The sequence below is a fragment of the Drosophila elegans genome, unplaced genomic scaffold (assembly GCF_018152505.1).
Source record: "Drosophila elegans isolate 14027-0461.03 unplaced genomic scaffold, ASM1815250v1 contig_208, whole genome shotgun sequence".
Taxonomy (NCBI): Eukaryota; Metazoa; Arthropoda; class Insecta; order Diptera; family Drosophilidae; genus Drosophila; species Drosophila elegans.
In genome coordinates this window covers 18763470-18783248 of record NW_024545578.1, presented here as the reverse complement: position 1 = coordinate 18783248, position 19779 = coordinate 18763470, and the positions used below count along the sequence as shown (strand labels likewise).

General features: G+C 36.8%; 1 protein-coding gene across 5 annotated transcripts in view; it reads right to left on the bottom strand.

The window, feature by feature from the left end:
- Positions 1-18932, bottom strand: part of LOC108142699 (adenylyl cyclase 78C) — a 35228-nt gene extending 16296 nt beyond the window's left edge. For 3 of the 5 annotated variants that reach the window (XM_017266709.2, XM_017266712.2, XM_017266713.2), the window contains exons 1-2: positions 18116-18409; positions 6062-6415 (exon numbers count right to left, since the gene is read on the bottom strand). In XM_017266709.2, coding sequence (XP_017122198.1) covers positions 6062-6105 — 44 coding nt within the window. In that variant the 5' untranslated portion in view covers positions 6106-6415; positions 18116-18409. Of the gene's footprint in view, positions 1-142; positions 763-6061; positions 6416-18115; positions 18410-18681 lie in introns of those variants that run through there. The other 2 variants (XM_017266710.1, XM_017266714.2) reach the window with 2 other exon arrangements.
- Positions 18933-19779: the final 847 nt, after the last annotated feature.

The window sequence follows — 19779 nt, the reverse complement described above, 5'->3', positions numbered from 1 at the left end:
TTTCACATTAATTTGCATGGCGAGATCACAGTTCAAGTGTAGTTCCCAAGTTGTAAAGATGCGAATTTTAGCACCTTCCCGACCAGCCAATCAACAGTGGAACATTTAGCAACTCCGCAGATGCCTCGATTTATTTACGCACCTGTAAGGTTTGGTCCAATAAGACGGGTATCACATGCCCGATCACAGCGGATTATGTTCCGTTTCACCGATTAGCACATTGTCAAGCGATTGCACTACCTTTTCCCACTGAAGTCGTTCGATGAGTAATCGCGTTATCCCACGGAAGAAAATCGGGCAACCGAACCAATCCGCACTGCGAATCCAGGCGATTCGAGTGGAGTTTATCGCCAGCGATGGGTCGAGATAAACTTCTAATATAATTATCGCGTATATAAATGTGTTGATAATGGCGCAACAATATTCAAAATACAAAATCGATAAATCGAACGCGAGGGAATGGGAAGAGAAAGGGGAAGGGTCTCCTCACCCATCATTTCCAGGGGCAAATATTATATGTAAATATGGAACCTATACAGTGATTCACCCATAGGAACTTTGCACTTTTCACCGTTTTTGACTAGGCTTCGTGTACTAAACAATGCAAATGTTGATCTATACTTTGTATATATATATATATATATGTATTTGTAGACATATGTTAGGTGCGACTGCTCAACAGGTTTTATTTATTAATTCTAATGTTTTTGCTGCCGCCAGCGGCTTGCTTTGGTTAAATATTATTTTTTCGCGTCTTTCACATCGGACTGGCGTTTGACAACTGAGCGAGAAAAAATCGCCATCGCCGGGATATAATATGATACTGTCGAGCGTTATTTTGGATTTGGGTTCTCTCCATATTCTCCATATTCCCCATATTTTTCTCTTTCTCTCGCTGTGACGCCAAGTGAAATCAGTTTTGGTCAACAATGTTGCTGATATGGTAATTGACTCCAGTTCGCCCGGCTGACTTTCCCGCGAGAATGATAATGGTAATTATGATGGGTCCCTAAATGATAATCAACAATTGATGGCTATATTTTTGGCGGGAACGGTGCTGGTGGACTTTATTAAATATTAAGGACTTTAATAAATATTTAAGCGCTTTGCGTTTTGCTATATTGAAATATAGATTCGAAGTATTTAATGTTTAGTATTTGTTTTAAAAATTAAAAGAAATTTTGTATGAGTGTTGATAAATACATTAAATTGTAAATTAGTTGCTATTGGGTTTGTTTAATCTTTGCTTTTAATTTGCAAGATAAGACTCGTTTTTTGGTTATCAATTTTTTAATTTTAAAAGAAACTTTAGTTTCCAATTAAATATACTGTTTTAAATTTTTCACATTTTTGTTCAAGGGAAAAATATTGCAAAAATATCTACGAAAGAATTTGGCATATTGCATTTAAGTCAAATTCCATTTCTACCTTGGGGAAAGAAAACCAATTTTAATTGAAGTGTCCCCAGCATAAGCATGTTTGCAATTTGGAACATTTGAGTACATAACAGTTGAAAGCTTATTATACTGTTGTGAAAACCAGGCTTATGGCTTGGCCTTCTTTTCAAGTTTCATTGTATTTTCCTTTACTTTGCGAACTTCGAGGTGTGTTATTGTACGGCCAACTATCTGAACAGATATGAAATGTCAAAGATATGTCTGCCAATGCCGGCTCTTATTTATATAGACAAACAGTGGGAATAGTTTTAAGTCGCCAATCAGCTACTAAGGCCACCCATTCTTGGCCCAAAGAGGTGGTAGATCCAAGGCCGAAAGGTAAGAGGTGGCAGTCAGTCCTTTTTATGAGCTTTTGTTGGCTTGTTGAATTTATGGCCATAAGAAACTTGTTAAAGCACATTATTGGGTGTGTAACAAGTGTGTGTGTGTGGCTTTGTTTGCTAATGGTGCTGCGACTTTCAAGTCCCAGACACGGAAAAGGGGATGGAAAGTGGGGACTTTAGGCGGCAGCTGCTAAGCTAAGTAGATTAAAGTCATATTTACACGTCTTGCTATGTGGGAATGCACCGAAAAAAATATTATAAATCTTAATAAACATATTAATGCTTAAAAATTACTCATTTTTGAATGTTTTTTTTTAATATTACAAGTCAAAGACATTCCTCAACACTTTCTAATTTGCTGTTTTCACTATTATTAAATCAATAATACTTTATTGTTTCCTTAAAAATGTACATAATGTAAAACATTTCAAAGGGAAACTAATGATAAATGTTGAACTCCTATTGAAATTTTATTGAAATTATTATTACAAAAAAATTTTACATGGAATAGAGCAGGATCATATAATCCCTAATATTTAAATATATTTATTTTGGAACTTATCTGTTTAATCTTTGTCCTTTTCTTTCGGTGTACGTGTGTCTCTGTGGTTATATTTGAGTTTGTGCTCTGCGTTAAGTGGCAGCAATTAACACTTGACATATTTATGCTTAACCCGAGGGCCGCAACCAGCAGCTCCCATGCATTATTGTAATGCCCCCCAGTGCCAGCAACAACTACAACTACCCGAACTACTTGGCAAGGTTGAACCATCGATATGGCCACAACAACAGCACCAGCTACATCAACTATATCAGCCATGTCTGGCAAGCTGCTTGTTTTATTTATTAAGCGTTTAAGTCGTTCCAAAAGGGGCGAGGCCATGTTGCCGAAAGGGGCGTGGCTATCATCCAGCTGGTGCGAAAGCGTTTCCTACGGTTACAAGCGATGTGTGTGAGGATGACAAATATTTAAAGATAATTAGTTGGAGAAAACTTCTCCGGAGGATAGAGATATCTAACGGATTGTCTGGGTCAGCTTCTTAAAGGACTTAAGCCAAGCAAGGTGGTTAAATTATACGATTAGGATGGATTTTTTTGCCTTGAAGATTCCATTTTTGACATTAGACTTAATAATTGTACTTGGTGATCACTAAAATGTATTTTGGTTTGTTAAGATTTTATAAAAAGATAGAAAGAATATAACGAATCGGTTTATTTAAAAAAATTAATAAAAGACTCCTCTTCATTATAGTCGAATCCAAAAACTGTAATTTTATCAAATTAAAAAAAACATTGGAAATCGATAACATTCCAATTACCCCCATAACTGTCCCCAAACTTGGGCCATAAAATCAATTAAAACAAGCTATGAACATAATTTTATTGGTAATTAATTTCCGGCCAGGTCAGGAAATGGGAAACATCAGAATGACAGCAGAGCATGCCAAAACAAACGCAGCAGGTGGCCAATTTACTGCAACGAGAATCAGCTAGCTCGGTTATGGATATGGCCATGTCTTTGCCAACTTCATTTGGCTAAGAGTCCTGCCCCATAAAAGACCCTTCGGGCAGAAAGACAGGCACACAAACAGACAGACAAACAGACAGACAAACAGACAGACACAGACACCTTTTCCCATACACACATCTGTCAGTATGTGAGTGTGCTGGATTTGGGTTAATGTCGGACATTGGTCAACATGGGTGTGCAATTGAAAGCGAGCAACAAAGCAGAAAATAGAAAAATTACTCAGCGGCTCAGTTTGGGTCAGACCAAAAAAAAAAAGGAGTGAAGAACCCATAAAAAAGGACAAAGGGTAGGGTAGTAGAGTGTTTGTCTTTACACAGCAAAAAAGCTAATATTAACTAAGGATTAATCTGATATGTAATTAACACTAAGTTAATTTCAATTTTTGTAATACAATTTGGTTATTTTCTTCTATGTTTGATTGTTTCTATTTCTAAAATAATATTAAACTTATCTTTGAAACACTCTTTTCAATTTTTGTAGTGTACTTTAAATCAGCAGAATGAAAGTAAATCAAACATATTTGGGATCTATCAGAGTTGGACAGCAAATAAATTTGCCCATTGTGTTTTTAAAAATCCTCATCTGGAACTTCTTGGCGGTTCTTTAAAATACCATTATTGTTCGATATTTCCAAGTTCGTCCCTGTTACGCATTGTTATGCAGAAAATGCGGACCATGGCTTTGATGTCCTTTTGCCGCTTTGTGGCTCGAATCAAAGCATTTTATTTGACGGCTGCCTCTGATTTGGGTAAACACATTCAAAATCAAAAGCAATCAGAACAGCTTCTGTGGCAAAAGAAAAAGGCAATAAGCCGTGTAAGTGGCCACTTCTAAGGGCTGCAATCAAGTTAGCAAGTATTTGAAAGCCATTAAAATTGACAAATCGCTTGCTCGGAACCCAAACCACAAATCTTCAGCGTACAGTACGCCAAGAACTCTTGACTTTATTTGGCAGGGAAATCTTAAAAACTCGTAGAAGTTGCCAGGACATGGCTATTTATGTTTATGGCTTACTAATTAGGTTCAGTCGCTGCAGCAAAAGTTTTCTCCCATTAAAAGTCGCGCTATTTATTATCCACTTTTCCTTACTCGTTTCCTTTCCACAAACCTGTCCCTGCGGTTCATTGTTGTTTGTCATTAAAATTCACATTTTATGGCAGATTCGGTTGGGTTTTTACCTAGTTTCGGTGTTGACGCCTGCGACGGAATTTTCCCTTCTTTCGATTCCGCCGATTGTTTACTACACGTAAAAAGAAAATTTGCATAAAAAAGGAAATTTGCATAGCATTAAGCAGACGCTTCAAGTTGTCCTGACATTTACAGCTGCTGCTCACTGAGGTTGAGCCATCGAGTTCGACAGAATGCGGATGAAATATTAAATTTATGGCCAGTACGTTATGTTTGCTTTTGGGGGCAGACAGTCAGTTCTTTTTAAGTGCTACTAAGAGAGAGCTTGCTCACAGCAATTAAAGCAATTTAATCGCATCAAGCTAAGCGTTCTGACTTTAGATTTTATTTCTTCATTAATTGACACGTTTAATTGCCACGCCTGCAATTATCCATTAGAAATATTTGCTGATGTTCCACCCTTCCTTTACATTTCTCACTTAAAACTGGGTAGAAAGACTAATTGTCTTTTCGTTATAATGTAATTAATATGACAATTCGATTAAGTGCAGATTGAGTTGTCCTTTATGGTCTTTGCTTGTTTTTCTAAACATAATTACCAGTGGCCACGCGGCGTATGCGCTATTTCACAATATAGCAATGTATGGTTTTCATGTTATATAGTTTCCTGGCAATATTCACACACTCATTTGAGTCATTTAAAGGTCCATCACCTTGAATGGAGTCCATTGAGCTCAGGATTTAAGTGGAGACAGCATCTTTGTCAGACGCGTCGTCTGTTGCCATTTATAAAGCATAATTGAAATATGAGATTGACATTGAATACCAGTGGCTTTGTTGCTACTCTCGCCTGTTGTTCCCAGGCTTTCATCGGGTACAATTCCACACCCAATGCGACACATTGTTGGGGGACCCATTTAATTGATTATTGTAAATAGAACTAGAGCGAAGAGGGTCTTCTCTTAGAAACACTATATTGAGCAAACTACACTGGCACTTCTTTGGCCAAATATCAATTTAACAGACGATCTTCCATTACTGAAACTTCCCGATCTGGAAGTCTTAATAAGCCAATCTAGTTTTATACGCAGAAGAGAGTATAAATAAAGGAAAAATAAATTCGATAGCTTTAATTCGTCACAAATTGGAGTTGTTTTGGTGCCAGCTAACTAATTATTCAAATAAAAATTAAAAATGTAATTTTCAATCAATTGTATTGACCTCTAAATAATTTAATTTATTTATTTATTTATTTAAGTACAAATATTTTTCAAAACTTTATTTAATTTATTTTTATATATTTTGTATTTATTTATATTCTTAAAATTTATTTTCAATTTTTTTCTGCTAAGTTATCCTAAAAATGTGGTTTTCTTTAAATTTATTTTCAGTTTTTCCTGCTATGTTATTTACTTTAAATTTATTTTCAATTTTCCCTGTTTTTTTATTCTTAAAAATGTGAGCATTCAAAATCATTGTACAGGCATAGTTTGCTGTCTTGAAATAATATAAATTTTCCGCGAAATTTCTCCGGTTGAAAGGAATGCAATTGGAGAGTGTGTGGCATCGAAATCATTGACAATCTTAAACCCCCAACTTTGTGGCAAACTGTCAACACTTACCTGAGGCAAATTCGCTCCTCTTCCTCCTCGAGTTCCACGTCCATTGTGCTGGAGGATTCTGTCTATAGCTGTCCTCGACTTTCTCCTTTTTTGCCGCTCGTTGGTGCACGTCAACTGAGAGTTTTAACTGCCAACGGCAGCAACACTACGAATCCTTGTGGTTGACAGGAGGTACTCTATGCTGACGTCGAGGCCTTAAGCCACCTTAAAGTGTTTTAAGCTGTCGTCAATTTCCCTAATGCTGCCTTGCAAGAATATAAACGAGGCAGGAGGCAATGTTCGTTGGTGACGAACGTGTGTTTCATGGTGCCGAAGAATCCGTCGAGGAATCCGCTCCTGACTCGGATTCCAAATCTGTAAGCAGATAAGCGGAAAAACACATTTAGCGTTCTTAATAAAATGTGAAAATCTTTTTCAATTCCGCCGGAAGGAAAAGCACCCTCTTCGTCTTCAGACACACACTCCCCTCGCCAGTCGTTTGCGCTTAACAATGGCAGCATATAATTTAATAAATAGTTGCAGTTGACAGATTTCAAGTGGGTGTGGGGCCGACAGAGTGGCGAACACTACACGTCACCGGGTCTATAAAGCGATACATATGCGTCTATATAAGGATGGTGACAAGTGCAAAAGTGTGCACAATAAGTGGCATAAAAAAGAAGCCAAAGAAACAAAAGAAGTGTATGAAACTATACTGGTATCTAGAGTGTTTTACTCTTACGAAAGTAAGTAAAATATACAAATACAAGTAGTATCACAAAAAAAGTCATAAATATACCTAGCTTAGCCTCTTAAATTTGTTTTCACTTTAAAGTTTTATTCGTTTTTTTTTTTTTGTAATTAAGTAAAATATTGTATTATATCAATTGGGCTAGAACCAATTACAAATATGAAATTGCCTTTTGAAAAATTAATAATAAGGCAACTGATGTGTGAACAAAATTATTTTTCTTTACACATCAGCAACACATTGCTGGGCAATTTAAACCTAAAATACCAGTGTCAGAATCCGGACAAACAAAATAAGCCAGGGAATGGTAAAATCGGTGCTGTCAGTCATATGGGTTTGTATATGTTAGTCACTCTTACTTTGCCATTTAAACAGTCGCCTTTTGGTGTGAGGGTGTGCTTTTGGTGCTCCTCCACATAAGGCAAACACTAGAAATGTCAAATGTTGTGCCTCAACATGTGCGCCCTGCCCAGAAGGAACAGTCTGCGGAGGAGGAACAAGATGAGGGCAGGACAGAACAGGAGCAGCAGTCAGGGACAATTGCCGTGGTGTTGGCTGTTTTTTATGTCCAGCCCATTTCCATTGCGAGTGGCTCACAGAAAGAAAAAATGAACTGTCAAAAATGTATTTGTCAAAAAATGCCACGGGAAATAACTTGATTGAAAATATTATATTTCCTTTCTAGGAGATTTTTATGATCATTTAGTCACCACCGAAAATTTTAGAGAGCTATGTCCTTGTGCTGTTTGGATCAGATAAATATTTATGATCGAAAAAGGCAACACAATTTCCGCAACCAAAAGTCACTTAAAAAAAAATAAAAAGACCTACTACGTAATTTAAGTTTTTATTGTTTACCTATGCATATATATAATTTTCTTTGGGACTGATTAATAATTAAACAAAGCTGGGCTAAAGATTTTGATTTTGGTTTTAACTATTTTGAATACGATTCAATGTGGAGATGTTCCAAGAAATCTATGAAAATCCTGTTTAAAACCTGTATTTTTCCTGTGCACCACCAGTGACACTGAAAGCCACTTTGAGCATGCAACACCCGGCCAAATTCAATCAGTGCGTGCAGCTCGCGGCCACTTGGAAATGCTGTCTGTGGTTTGCCTGCTCCGCAATTGGTTAAGAGCTGGCGATGCAGGCGCACTTCAACTGAACGGTTATTATTGAGTCATAAAACACAATTTAATGCCATTAAACAGGATGCATTTAACCGCTATCGAGAACAGGGTGTCTATTAGTCCGTTGACGGGCGTTAAGGCGGCAATTGCTCATCGTAAATATATGGCAGATATGCGCCTGATCCCAGTATGCAGAATATGTTTTATTGCCCTCCTCGGATATTTATCGGACAGCGAGTATATATACATGTATGTTTTACGGTACTGGCCATGATTTATGTGCATCCTGTTGCGTGAGGAGATGCCAGCAATTTCCTCTTCTTTTACTCCATTTCTCCGCCTGACAATGTAACCAGTTTATGACGCTGCTAGCCAAGTTTCCGGTCTAACTAACATGTGGCTGAAGGGGGTGGGGGGTAACTCCCCCCCCTTTCAATTGCCTTCACCACCAGCAATTGTTACGAGAGTCCGACTTAAAGTCGAGTGCTTCTCAATCCTGCTAAAAATTATTTTTAAAAATATGCTCTCAAAGGAGGATTCTGTGTGTGACAGTCATCAGCAGGTGAATGTCCAATCCCCATTCCCAGGAGTGGTACCCAAATCCGCTTGGATATGCGTGCCACATCCTTTGTGTGGGCCCCCACAAAAGCACCGAGTTTTATGACAATGTGTGTGTGTGTGTGTGTGTGGGGCTTTGGGGTTGGGGAAAGGACTCATCACCAGTGGCAGTAAATTGAGTGTAAATATTCCTACGATTGTTTTGTTGCCACTGTTGTTGCAGCTGCGTTGTAAAAAGAACTTTGCAAGCTGCGTCAAAATGTCAGGCACGTCGATTTATGTCGCATTCCGCAAACACTAATGTTGCTAAAACACCTTGAAAAAAACTTTGTATAAGTTAAACTTTAAATTATTTTTTAATTAACAAACGCTAGCAAACTAGTTACTAGTCTTTGGTAAAGCATTCAGTTTTTGGCCTTTTCAATATTGTCCATGAATTGCTATAGAATGTATTTAGTTTTAAAAGATGTGTTATATTTCAGCGTACTTTAAATTTAAGTTAATAATAATATTTTCTGTGATTGTAAACAAATGTCATACAAAATATTTAAATACAGTGGCCTTTTAATTCATATACAATGGTTTGACACACATTTTGGAGTTCCAATTTTTTCTGTGTGTATTTTCACCCTGATGACATCTTGTTTGTTTGGGCAAAGCAGTTTGCGCCATCGCGCGGCTGAAAATAATTAAGTTTCTGATTCATGTCGACACCAGAGAGACAAAGGCGGCTCAACTACTCATCTTGCTGGAAGGGCAGCGTGGTGCTGGCAGCTTGCAATTCGCTACCGCGGATCCTTTGCTCCTTTGGCCGCTTGCCACACTCACACTCGCATCAAGCCAGCGAATTATGTTGCATGAAAGGAGCGATGGGCAAACAAACGGACCACAGATTCTGCAATCCGAGTGGCCGTTTCCTTTGTTAATCCGGCAGCCAAGAGTGCACCCATGAATAAGCGTTTACTTGACCGGTTTGCAGTTCCCGTTACTGGCACTGTTACCGGGCAATTATGCGCTTCTTAAAAACAAATTAATGACCAACGGGAAATTCTGAGAAACCCGAGATAAAGGAAGCAGAGACTACGACAACGGACACTCCCGCAGGTGAACTCTACCGGACCTTTTAAATTAATTAAACAACACGAGTCGAGGGTAAGGACATGGACTAACTTTTTACTATCGCCATGGGACTGATTGTAAAATATTTTTTCAGTTTTAATTAGTGCGGCTGAAAGCTATTGGATTTGTCTGCCCAAATGCCAAGTTCTTTAAGAGAATATTAATATAGTAAGTCAAATATATTTAATGAAAAGAATCGAATTTATGGAACAAACAAATATTTTATTGATTTTAGCCTCAGGTCTTATACGCATCGAGAGTGACATTGCATACACATTATAAACTACAAATTAAACAAATTTAATTTAATTTAATCTTTAATTACAAGAAGTCTTCAAAAACAATTAATTAATTATATTATTAAAACAGGTTATAAGAATTTATTTCAAACGTTATAGTATGCATCAAAATAAATCAATCGGTTTAGTACAAAACTCATAGTACAATTAAAAGATTTTAAAAATAAGCTTTTAAGTTTGACCCTTAATTAAATCAGGTAAAATTTTCAGCCATCAAGTTGATATGATGCCGCCATTTTAAGCTATATCCTCTCGAATTTGGTATTTAACATGCCACAAAAAGGTAAAACAAAATCATCTCTACGTTATTTGTTTTGCCTTTATGAAATATTTGAAATTCAAATATATATTTTATAGTTTAAAGCTACACTCAGTTTGTAGCACCACTCAATTTTCATATATTTTAATGACATGCAAACGAACAAAATTTCCTCTTTTGTCACACGCGGCGTATGCTTAATTTAACTGGCAAGCATCAAAATTCGTTGCTTACTTTCAGGCTGCGCCATTTTCTAGCGACTGCTGGCCATTTTTAATGACCTTTTAAACTTGATGAATAAATATGGAATGAGGCAAACATAATTCAATATTTAATGCATTTCAGTTTTAATTTCATGCGTTCGCTGTCAGCGCCGTAACGGTGGATTTAATTGAATTGGAAAATGAATATTGCACGCGCATAAATTGAATCAGTGCCCTGAAATGGAGTAAGTTTTTAGGCAAAGGCGTAAGGGCGAATAGGTGTTGGTCAAAATGGTGCGTGTTTATGCTTTCGCCAACACATTTTCACATTTACCAGAGCAATTTATTTTAATTTCCCACAAAATGTCTGCTAATCATGGCATTTGCTGGTTTACATTGTGCGGTCGCTTTTTGCTTTCAGTTTTGCAGCTTGTGCATGTTGTTTAAGTTGCATGCATTAGCGGAACTGCATATTGGATGAGTTGCCACAGAAATGCTTTCACCACTGCACTTTGGGATTTTACATTTTATGTTTATCATCGCCAGTGAAAGCCAAAGATTCCTGCACCCAGATATAGGGGAAGCATTAATGACTAACCCTCATCAGTGTGAGCTAATAAATCATCTGTTTTAGTATCAACCAATCATGATTTTAATATTCGAATATAAAATGTCTGTATTTACCCTAACTCGACTGGCAAACGACACAATAAACGAAGCGGAAATAAAATTCGTAGCCGGCCAAATTGTTTACACAAAAAAGAAAAGCTTTCCCTTTTTATGAGCAAAAGGGGTAAACACCTGCTAGGATGAGGCGGTGGCGGCTGGGGTATATTAAACAAAGCCGTTAAAATGAAACAGGAATCGTGTAGCCTCCAGGCCACATCAAACGCATTGCAATAAGCCGGACCAGATCACTTTGTCTCCTGCTTGTGCAGAGAAAAAAAATATTATAAAATACGGCTATCTTTGTAAATGTAAAAGAAAAGCAGAAATGGCTTTTGATGCAACCGCAAACAATAAAACGTAAAACCTATTTCTTTGCCATTCCCAATATGAAATGATATTATAATAAAAACAGAAAGTAATTGTGTTATAAAATCAAAAATGAATGACAAAAATAAATAAGTTATCTTTAATTATGAATGCCCCTGAAACAATTGTTTTAAATTTATTTAAACTTTGTTTACATTGGGTAATCGTAAGTCAACGATTAAGACATCGATGCAACATAAAAAGGTAATGTTTAAATATTATACTGAATTTATTCTGATAAATAAACATATCCAACAGAAACATAACTATGTTTAATGTTTTTTCTGTGTGGTTGTCCTCTTTCTACCTTTTGAACACATGTAAGCTTGTAACCCCTTTGGTCTTTGCAATGTAGAATATTTGAAAATAAAATATGCCCTTCTCTTGCTTCGTTCCAAACTGGGCCAAAAGCAAATATGAGACGACAAGAAGGGCCAACGACAAACTGGCAAAAATGTTGCATAAATTAAGCAGAGAACAAACGCTGGAAAATTGGCAGGGAGAGAGTTTTTGAAAGGGGTTTCTCTGGACCATTCGCAATTGCCTTGACTCTGACTTTGAGTGACGTTGAAGCGTGTCTTAAATTATGATTAAACAAGGGAATTAAATGGTTTGTGTTTAGCCTTAATGTCTACATTGCCATTACGCCACCTCCCCGGAAAAGCCCTCTCCCAGCTGGAAAATTAATGAAAACTGTTGCGAGTTTCAATTATGGTTTTTTTCAGCCCCTCCCCGCACTTTCATTTTCCCCTTTCTGTGTTGTTTGGACAATGACAAATCACTTGCATGTGTGTGCTTTTGTTTACTTTTCTTTTGGCTATGAAAATTATTATCTTCCCATTAATTTCGCTCTTTGGGTAGCGAAAAATGTAATTAAAAAATTAACTGATTGTGTGTTTTTAATTATTCAATTATTATGACTCTACGGCTGTTTGTCTTGGCAGCCATTGTATATATGGCTCGGACTCATGCTGGGCGTGTTTTATCAAAGCCGCAGCCAAAAACATTTATCGGCCAAGTGAGTAAACAAATGGGCAAACAGGGAAGATGTTCCAAATGCGATAAAAGACAACTATTTCCTTTCCTTCTCGGTGTTTACTGAGAAACCCGAGAATGCGTGTGCTGAGTTTACAATTGTTAGAAGAAGGTAAACAATCATCGAATGGCAACCATAACTTATTGTAGGACTCTGGGAACTTGGATTGCAACAAGGTTGGACAGAAAAGTTAGCAACTTTATAAAACATTTCAACGGACAGAAAGTAAAGGGAAACAAAGGGAATGCACGAAAGCATGCTGTTCTATACAAAGTTATCACATGTACTTAAACTTCGATGTTTCAATTTATTTAAAATAAATTTTCCTTCTTTAATTTGCACAAGAAAATTTAGTTTTCAGGCAAGATTTCCAACTGCACTAAATTTAAAGTTTAAAAATGTATGGTTTTATGATTCAAAATTTTTACAACTACAATAATTTTCTGAAAATATGTTAATAGATTAAATTTAAGAATTGAGCCGAAAATAAAAATTGAATAAGGAAAGATGATCCATTTTTCAAAATTTCTTTTGATAATTTTCTGTCTCTCAATGTTGGTTAAAATTAAAAATATTATTGATTATTTTTCAACCAATGAACTTATTGTTCAACTTCTTGCTTATTTTTCAACCAATGAACTTATTGTTCAACTCCTTTCAGAATTCACTCTTGAGTTTTGCAACTTTGTAGTTTTATTTCAGTCTGATTAGGGAGCTCTCCGCATAATCCCCCTTGATTTTGCCGCACATATCCCACTACTCTGCACTTGCGTTTGCAGTTAAAGTTACATATTTGTCTACCAGTTTGCATTTTATTGTTTGCCACTTCAGCGAACTCACCCCCCTTTAGCCCCCCAGACTGCGATGTCACCACTTTGCGCTCAGGCAAATAAACAGCCAAAGTGAATAAAGTGAATTTTTATCAGCTTCGCAAGTAAATAGACAACAAGATATTCTTGGCAAAACGCCCCCAAACGTTTTACTACTGATTTCATTCTTTATATATTTTTTTTGAACATTTGTGCTCGCTTACTGTGTTTGGAAATCGTACATTTTAATGTTCAGTATATGAATGGATTTCGTTCTTGTTGCTGCCCATTAAAACTGCAAAAAAGAGTGGGATAGAGGGGTAAACAAATTTGAGAAGAAAGCAAAGTCAGCCAACTAAAAATGTGTGCATTTAATTCTGTATCCGTATCTGTATCTGTATCTGTATCTGTGTCGGTTCTTTGAACAATTCAGAAGCGAAAATTATATTTTATCACTTTTTTGTAGTTTTCTGTTTGGCTGGCAAACAGTGAGTCATTCGGAGGTTTTATATTATGACACTCCGCTTAAATGGATTTTATGTTCGGTGCCTTTTAAGGCAGTCAAAGCCATTGAAACCAGCCAGATCTGGCTTAGTCCACAATTGGCATCAGCCAGTGAAGAATGCAGTTTAAAGCCGACAAAGCTTGGTATTAAATTGTATTAGCCAAATATTTTTTCATCTCAATATTTCTGACACCTCACTATGATGGACAAGCAAAAAAAAAAAAAATTCCGCCATATCTATACATTTATTTTTACAATTTGTTTATGTTCTGTTCATGGGTTTTTGGAATTTTATCTATTCCCAGGCAGCTTAAGTGATTTCTGGGGCAGACTTTTGTCTGATTTATTTGTCCAACGACTAAACGGCCCAAATGCAGGCAGAGAGGGAGGGGAAAAGTTGCGTCTGCCAAAACCGCCAGCCAAGTTGTTGGGAGAAAGTTTTCCCCCGGTGGTTGCAATTTTTCGGGTGGCTTGTTTTGTTTTGCTTTGGCTTTCCTCCTCCTCGCTTTCGATTGCAGCGCAGCCTTGGCAGCAATTCGACAGACATAAACAAAAGGCAACTACGTACACTGTGGTGCGCCTGTATTGGGGTTCATTCTAAAAGGAATTATATATGCCCTGCTAAATTAAAACATTTTCTAAAATGCGTATATACGTAATTTTCTTATATGATTGTAAATTGATTTATTTTGTGTTTTTGAAAGCAACCTGAGAATAAAGAGTAACAAACAAATTATCCAAATTGTATATAAATCTTAAAAAAAAAGTTCCTAAAAAATTACTTTGATGAGTCCTAAAAATATAAAAATTAAAATTTTATAGAAAATGGTTAACAAAAAATATTTTTTACCTAAATAAATTTCTTTAAATAAAATGTACCTACTTGAATTTTAAAGTCAGGTAAATAGTGTCCCATTAATTTTTATTTTTATATGAAACAAAAGGAAACAATATAAATGTTATATATATAAGGAAATACGATTTATTGAATTAAAATAACAAATGAGAATGAAATCAATCAGATAAAGAGAAAACAGACCGACAACTAAGTTTCTTTTACAGTTTTCAATTTCAATAGTTGCTTGCCAATATTGTAATTAAAATAAACATTTTCTCCGTTCAAACGGCCAGATTGCTGTTTATTTGTGGTAGTTTTTTTTATTTAAGAGTATCTTTCAGTCAGGATTAAAGGCAGTTGCTGGTTGTATGGTCATTGCAGCCACAAGTTTTGAGCCAGGCCAAAACTGGGCTACAATGTTTTGGAGCGAAAGCAGTGGCAGTGGCAGTAACAGTAACAGTTACAGCAACCAGGACAATTAACGCTGCCAAAACTGCTGAGCCATAAGTTTCCGTTGGCAACGCACACAAAGGCAAACCGGATCCTGTCGTCTGGGGAGCGGTGTGTCAAGTACCCCTTTTTCTGGCCCCAATCCCCTATCTTTTTCTGGGCATGGGAAACTTGTAAAGAGTCTAGTCAAGATGAAACTAAATTAAATGCGGCGTAGGAGACAATTATTCTGCCATTTATCTCATATGACATAAAGTTACAAAAAGTTCCCTCATTCTGAGTTTCCTTTGAGCTGCTTAGCGACACGTGGCCTCCTGGCTGAGGTAAACTTTTCAGCCTAGATGCGGTGTAAAGTATATTAAGTATACGCCATGATGTCTCTCCCCGGCGGATACTTTACTTTTATTTACTTGTCGCTGGGCATATTAAATTTCCAGCACTCCGTCCACCGCTCTAAAGTTAAATGAATGTTGTTTTCAAGGACTCTTCCATCGAATCGCCTTGCTGAAGTCTCTGCGCGAATTGAATTAAATTGTGTGATTGAGGCATAAATAAATTCATTAAATACTTTGCCTAGGGGTGCCATAAAATCAGCCAAGTGTTGTTTCCAGCTAATATTAAAGGTATTCGATCGGATTTCTCTGCTCTGCTCTGCTTTGCTCAGTTCAACAGGTCGCCAGAGGCCACGTTCCACAGGGCCAAGTCCTAGTCTCAAGTTGACCTTCCCAATGCGCCTTATTGATTCAATCATAAAAATAACTGCAGAATGTTTGTATTTCTCTTTTGTGCCTGTGTATATATAGTATTTGTATCTGCCGCTGCCTTTGGCTACTCAATGCATCTTGTATCGTGTAACTTGTATCTCAATGTCAAGGCTGTCTCGCAGATGCCTCATTATGGATAAATTTCAATTGAACTGAGTGATTGACAGTGAAGCCAACTGCACTGGGTGGTAGCTTATTGAATGTTCAATGAATAGAAGCTCGGTTTTGAATAAATGTGGTTAATTTATTGGTTATTTCAAGGAAATAAAGACAGACATTTACAAGTCAGCTGTTAAGTTGAGTTCTTGTATTAATTAATTAATTCTACGTATATTTCAAATATGTATGTCTGTCAAGACATATTTATAACAACTAACTTTTTGAATTAAAGTTAAAGTATTAAGTAATAGTTCGTTCAGGATCTGCTCACCTTTCCCATTAATTATTTGGCCAATTTGCGTTTGTATATTTTTTTTCTTAAACATACAGCTTTGCTGCTTTCATTCGGCTTTCATTTAAGCTGGGACTGCTTACAGTGTGGATTAAATTAACTACCTATTAGCCTCTGCCCTGGCACTTGACCCTCTGTCCAGCTGTATCCTTTTTAAGCCACCTCTTTTTGTCCAGGAACTCGCCGCTTATTATGCATCATTCTCTTCAGTCTGGGCCCAGTTAATTTCACCTTTCAGGGACTAATCCTGCAAACAGGAGCGGACTTAATGCCCGCACATGCCAACAAGCTCGGCAGCATAATGCGTCAAATAGCTAATTAAGAACTGCAGCAGTGGCAACTTTTTGCTCCGATTAGTGGCCGTGCCATTAGGGTCCAGAAAAGGTGGCAAAACCCCAGGCCAAAAGAAGCGCAAAAGGTCTGAGCTTGCGTGTTAAGATATTTGATTATGACAAACAGTCGCACACATACGCTAGCACACATTTACACACTCACACACTCACTGAAACCAATTAGCCGTGGGCGTGTCCTTTTGGGGCTAAAAAGGAGACTATGCTTTTGTCGTTTCACTGCTGGTCATTCAACTATTTGTGCCAAAACCCGAATTTGTGTCACGTCACATTGTGGTCGCCACAAAAAATGAAACTAATTAAGAGCTTAAAGATAGCGACAGTGAAGGAGCGAGCGATTAAAAATAGCCCGGGTGGAGGCTGCACACGCCTATTTTTAGGGTCACCTCGGGGTCAAGCACTCCGCCCGGCTAGACAAATGGTGGGTGGCAGGTATTAAGCCCAAAGGGTCTACGTTCTCTAATCAACCCCCAATTCGAGCGGGTTTAAAACCACCAATTTATTTGCGTTTTGCCCGCTGCGCACAAAGTTTTTTGGGCAGCTCGCTGAGGCTGCAGTAATGCGAATTGATTTCCGCCGGCTGCAGACAACACGGTTATCCATTTCTATCGCATCCGTATCCATTTTCTCACAGCGTATCCTTAAACAACAGCAAGCCACATGCACTGAGGAAATAAAATCAAAACACAATTTACAAAGCTGTGAATTTTGGAATATTAAATCTTAAATTCCAAGATTACCATACACAAACAGTTTTGATTTAAAAAACAAATTTCATTCAAAAAATAATATTCATATATGAGTATTTATGCTTTACAAAACAAAAATTAGTTATGCTCATTTTATATATGTATATTAATTCACTTTAATTTAACTTGTATAAAAACTTGTATACTTTAATCCAATTTTATCCTAAGCATATCTGTGATTCAGCGCAAGAATGCATTTTATCATCGAATTGGGTGATAAATAAAGAATCATGAGTCTACATTAGTGAGAAATCAAGACTTTCTGGAACTTAATTATATATTTCCACTCACAGTTTAGGGTGATTAAAACAAGCATGTAAGGTCTTGAAAACAATATTTTGATTTCATAAATAATTTTTCTGTATGTAGAACATCAATCTCCCTACGGCCACTTGATTGTTAAAACTTCCAATTCGAATTTTACGCCTAAATACTTGGGAAAATTGTTGATTTGATTTTGGCAGCGCGAAAACTTTTTAATTAATTGGCCCCAACATTTCGGTTGCTCTATTTATTACTGATTTTATGGCAATGTGCATCTCGATCTAGAAAAATGGGTCTCGGTCCATTTAAATTCGTTCGAAACCAGCAAACGTGACCCAAAAGTTGGTGGCTCGTGTTTTTGGCCATCTTTCCCGGAATTCCGGAAACGGACGTGACAGTAATAGGTCATGCTCGATTCCCTTCGATTTTCGGGCTCGGCGCCAATAAAAAGTTTGCTTTATTTGATTTTGATTTGATATTTTTGAGTAGCACATAAATTTACCTTCACTTTTCGTGTTGAAAGTTGTGTCCGTTTTTATGGTTTTTAGTCGGAGAAGCTGGATAAACTTTTCTGATTTTAAATGTAATTTTAAGATTGATATGTCTTCAATTTATTTTCATCCCAATTAAGCATTTTAATTAAGGCTTTCAAAGGCAAATAAATTGCCGCACTTTTATTGACAATCATCTTCAATTGATTAAAAATATAAGGTTTACATTTGAGTAAGTGGGTCAGCAACAACATTTGTTTAAATGTAATTGAATTATAAAGTTTTATTTAACTTTATTTTCATTGTTGTTATTTTATTACTATTAGCCGACTTAGTAAATTAATAAAAAGAGTTTCAACAAAACTATTTAAAGTGTAATTATATTTAATTGAATTTTAAACCCGTCTTCATTAAAATTAATTCAAGAAACTTTGGTTGTACTAAATTTCATTTATAACCTTTAAAGTAAACCATAACGAAAAATCCGTTCTTTTCTGTTACACTGTTGTTAAAAACTTTCTTAAAACTCTTTTAAACTTGACTAGCTTCTGCCAGGGGTCGTATTATTTTTACGCACAATTTCCGGCGGGAATCACTTCGCCACCAAAATTCACTTTTCGGCTTACCAGCCTCCATTGCCTCAAGGTAACTCAATTTTAAATTCTTTTCAATTAATTAAATTTCGACTAATTACACGCACTTAGCACCTTGTTGGGTTCTCGAAAAAGAAAAGGCGAATTCGAGGAGCGCGCGAAGAAAGGACTTCCGATTCGCGCCGCTGGCCGAATGACAATGCGTCGTATACGCAACTTCCTGCCGCACAGTGTCGCGTTCCATCGGCAACTGAATTGAATCGCTCGTCGCCGACAAAACGACTTGGAAGCAACAAGCGCGCACGCCGAACGCCCAGGAGCGGACTCGGGACCCTCGGGTTATAAATCGTGGTTATTTACTGTGGCTCGCTCCATCCAGTATGACATCACTATCCAAATTCGTCAGTGTTAGATGCGTAATTAAAACGTCTGCATAATTAAACACGGGAGATTTCTGTTTATCTGTAAGCACTTGACATATTTATCGCATGGACCGAAGTCTCAAAGTACGGCTACGTGGACCAGCGGCAACCACCTGTATGCTTGGCGCCATGTTAGCCAACAGCGCGAGCTTTTTGGTTAACATCATGTTGGTGCGGATGGTCAAGAGATGTTAAAGAGCTTTTCGTAACGAGCCAGGAGATTAAGTAAATGTTATTCAAACGTTTTGATATGTTTTATAAAAAAGTCTTCAACTATGATTTATTATATTTTCGTAAAATAGTCACGAGATGTTCAATAGCTTTTTATAAGTGATAAGTGTGATTGAATAATTTGAAATCTTTTATAGTTCAATTAAGAGATGGGTTAAACTATTATATATAAATAGATGTCTAAAATAAAATAAAATGGAACAAACTAACCACATTTCAGATTTTTTATTTCCACTTTAACTTTAAAGAATTATTTTAAGCAAACAATTCCTTAAATTTCAGTTGCAGTCAGTATAATATTTCACAAATGTATGATAACATAGTTTGAGCGCAAACATTTTGAGAGAACAGCAAGAAACCGGTCTCCCTCTCTGCTGATTGATTTACCCACTCTTTTTTTTTTTGACCCACTGGCACTCTGCCAAAATC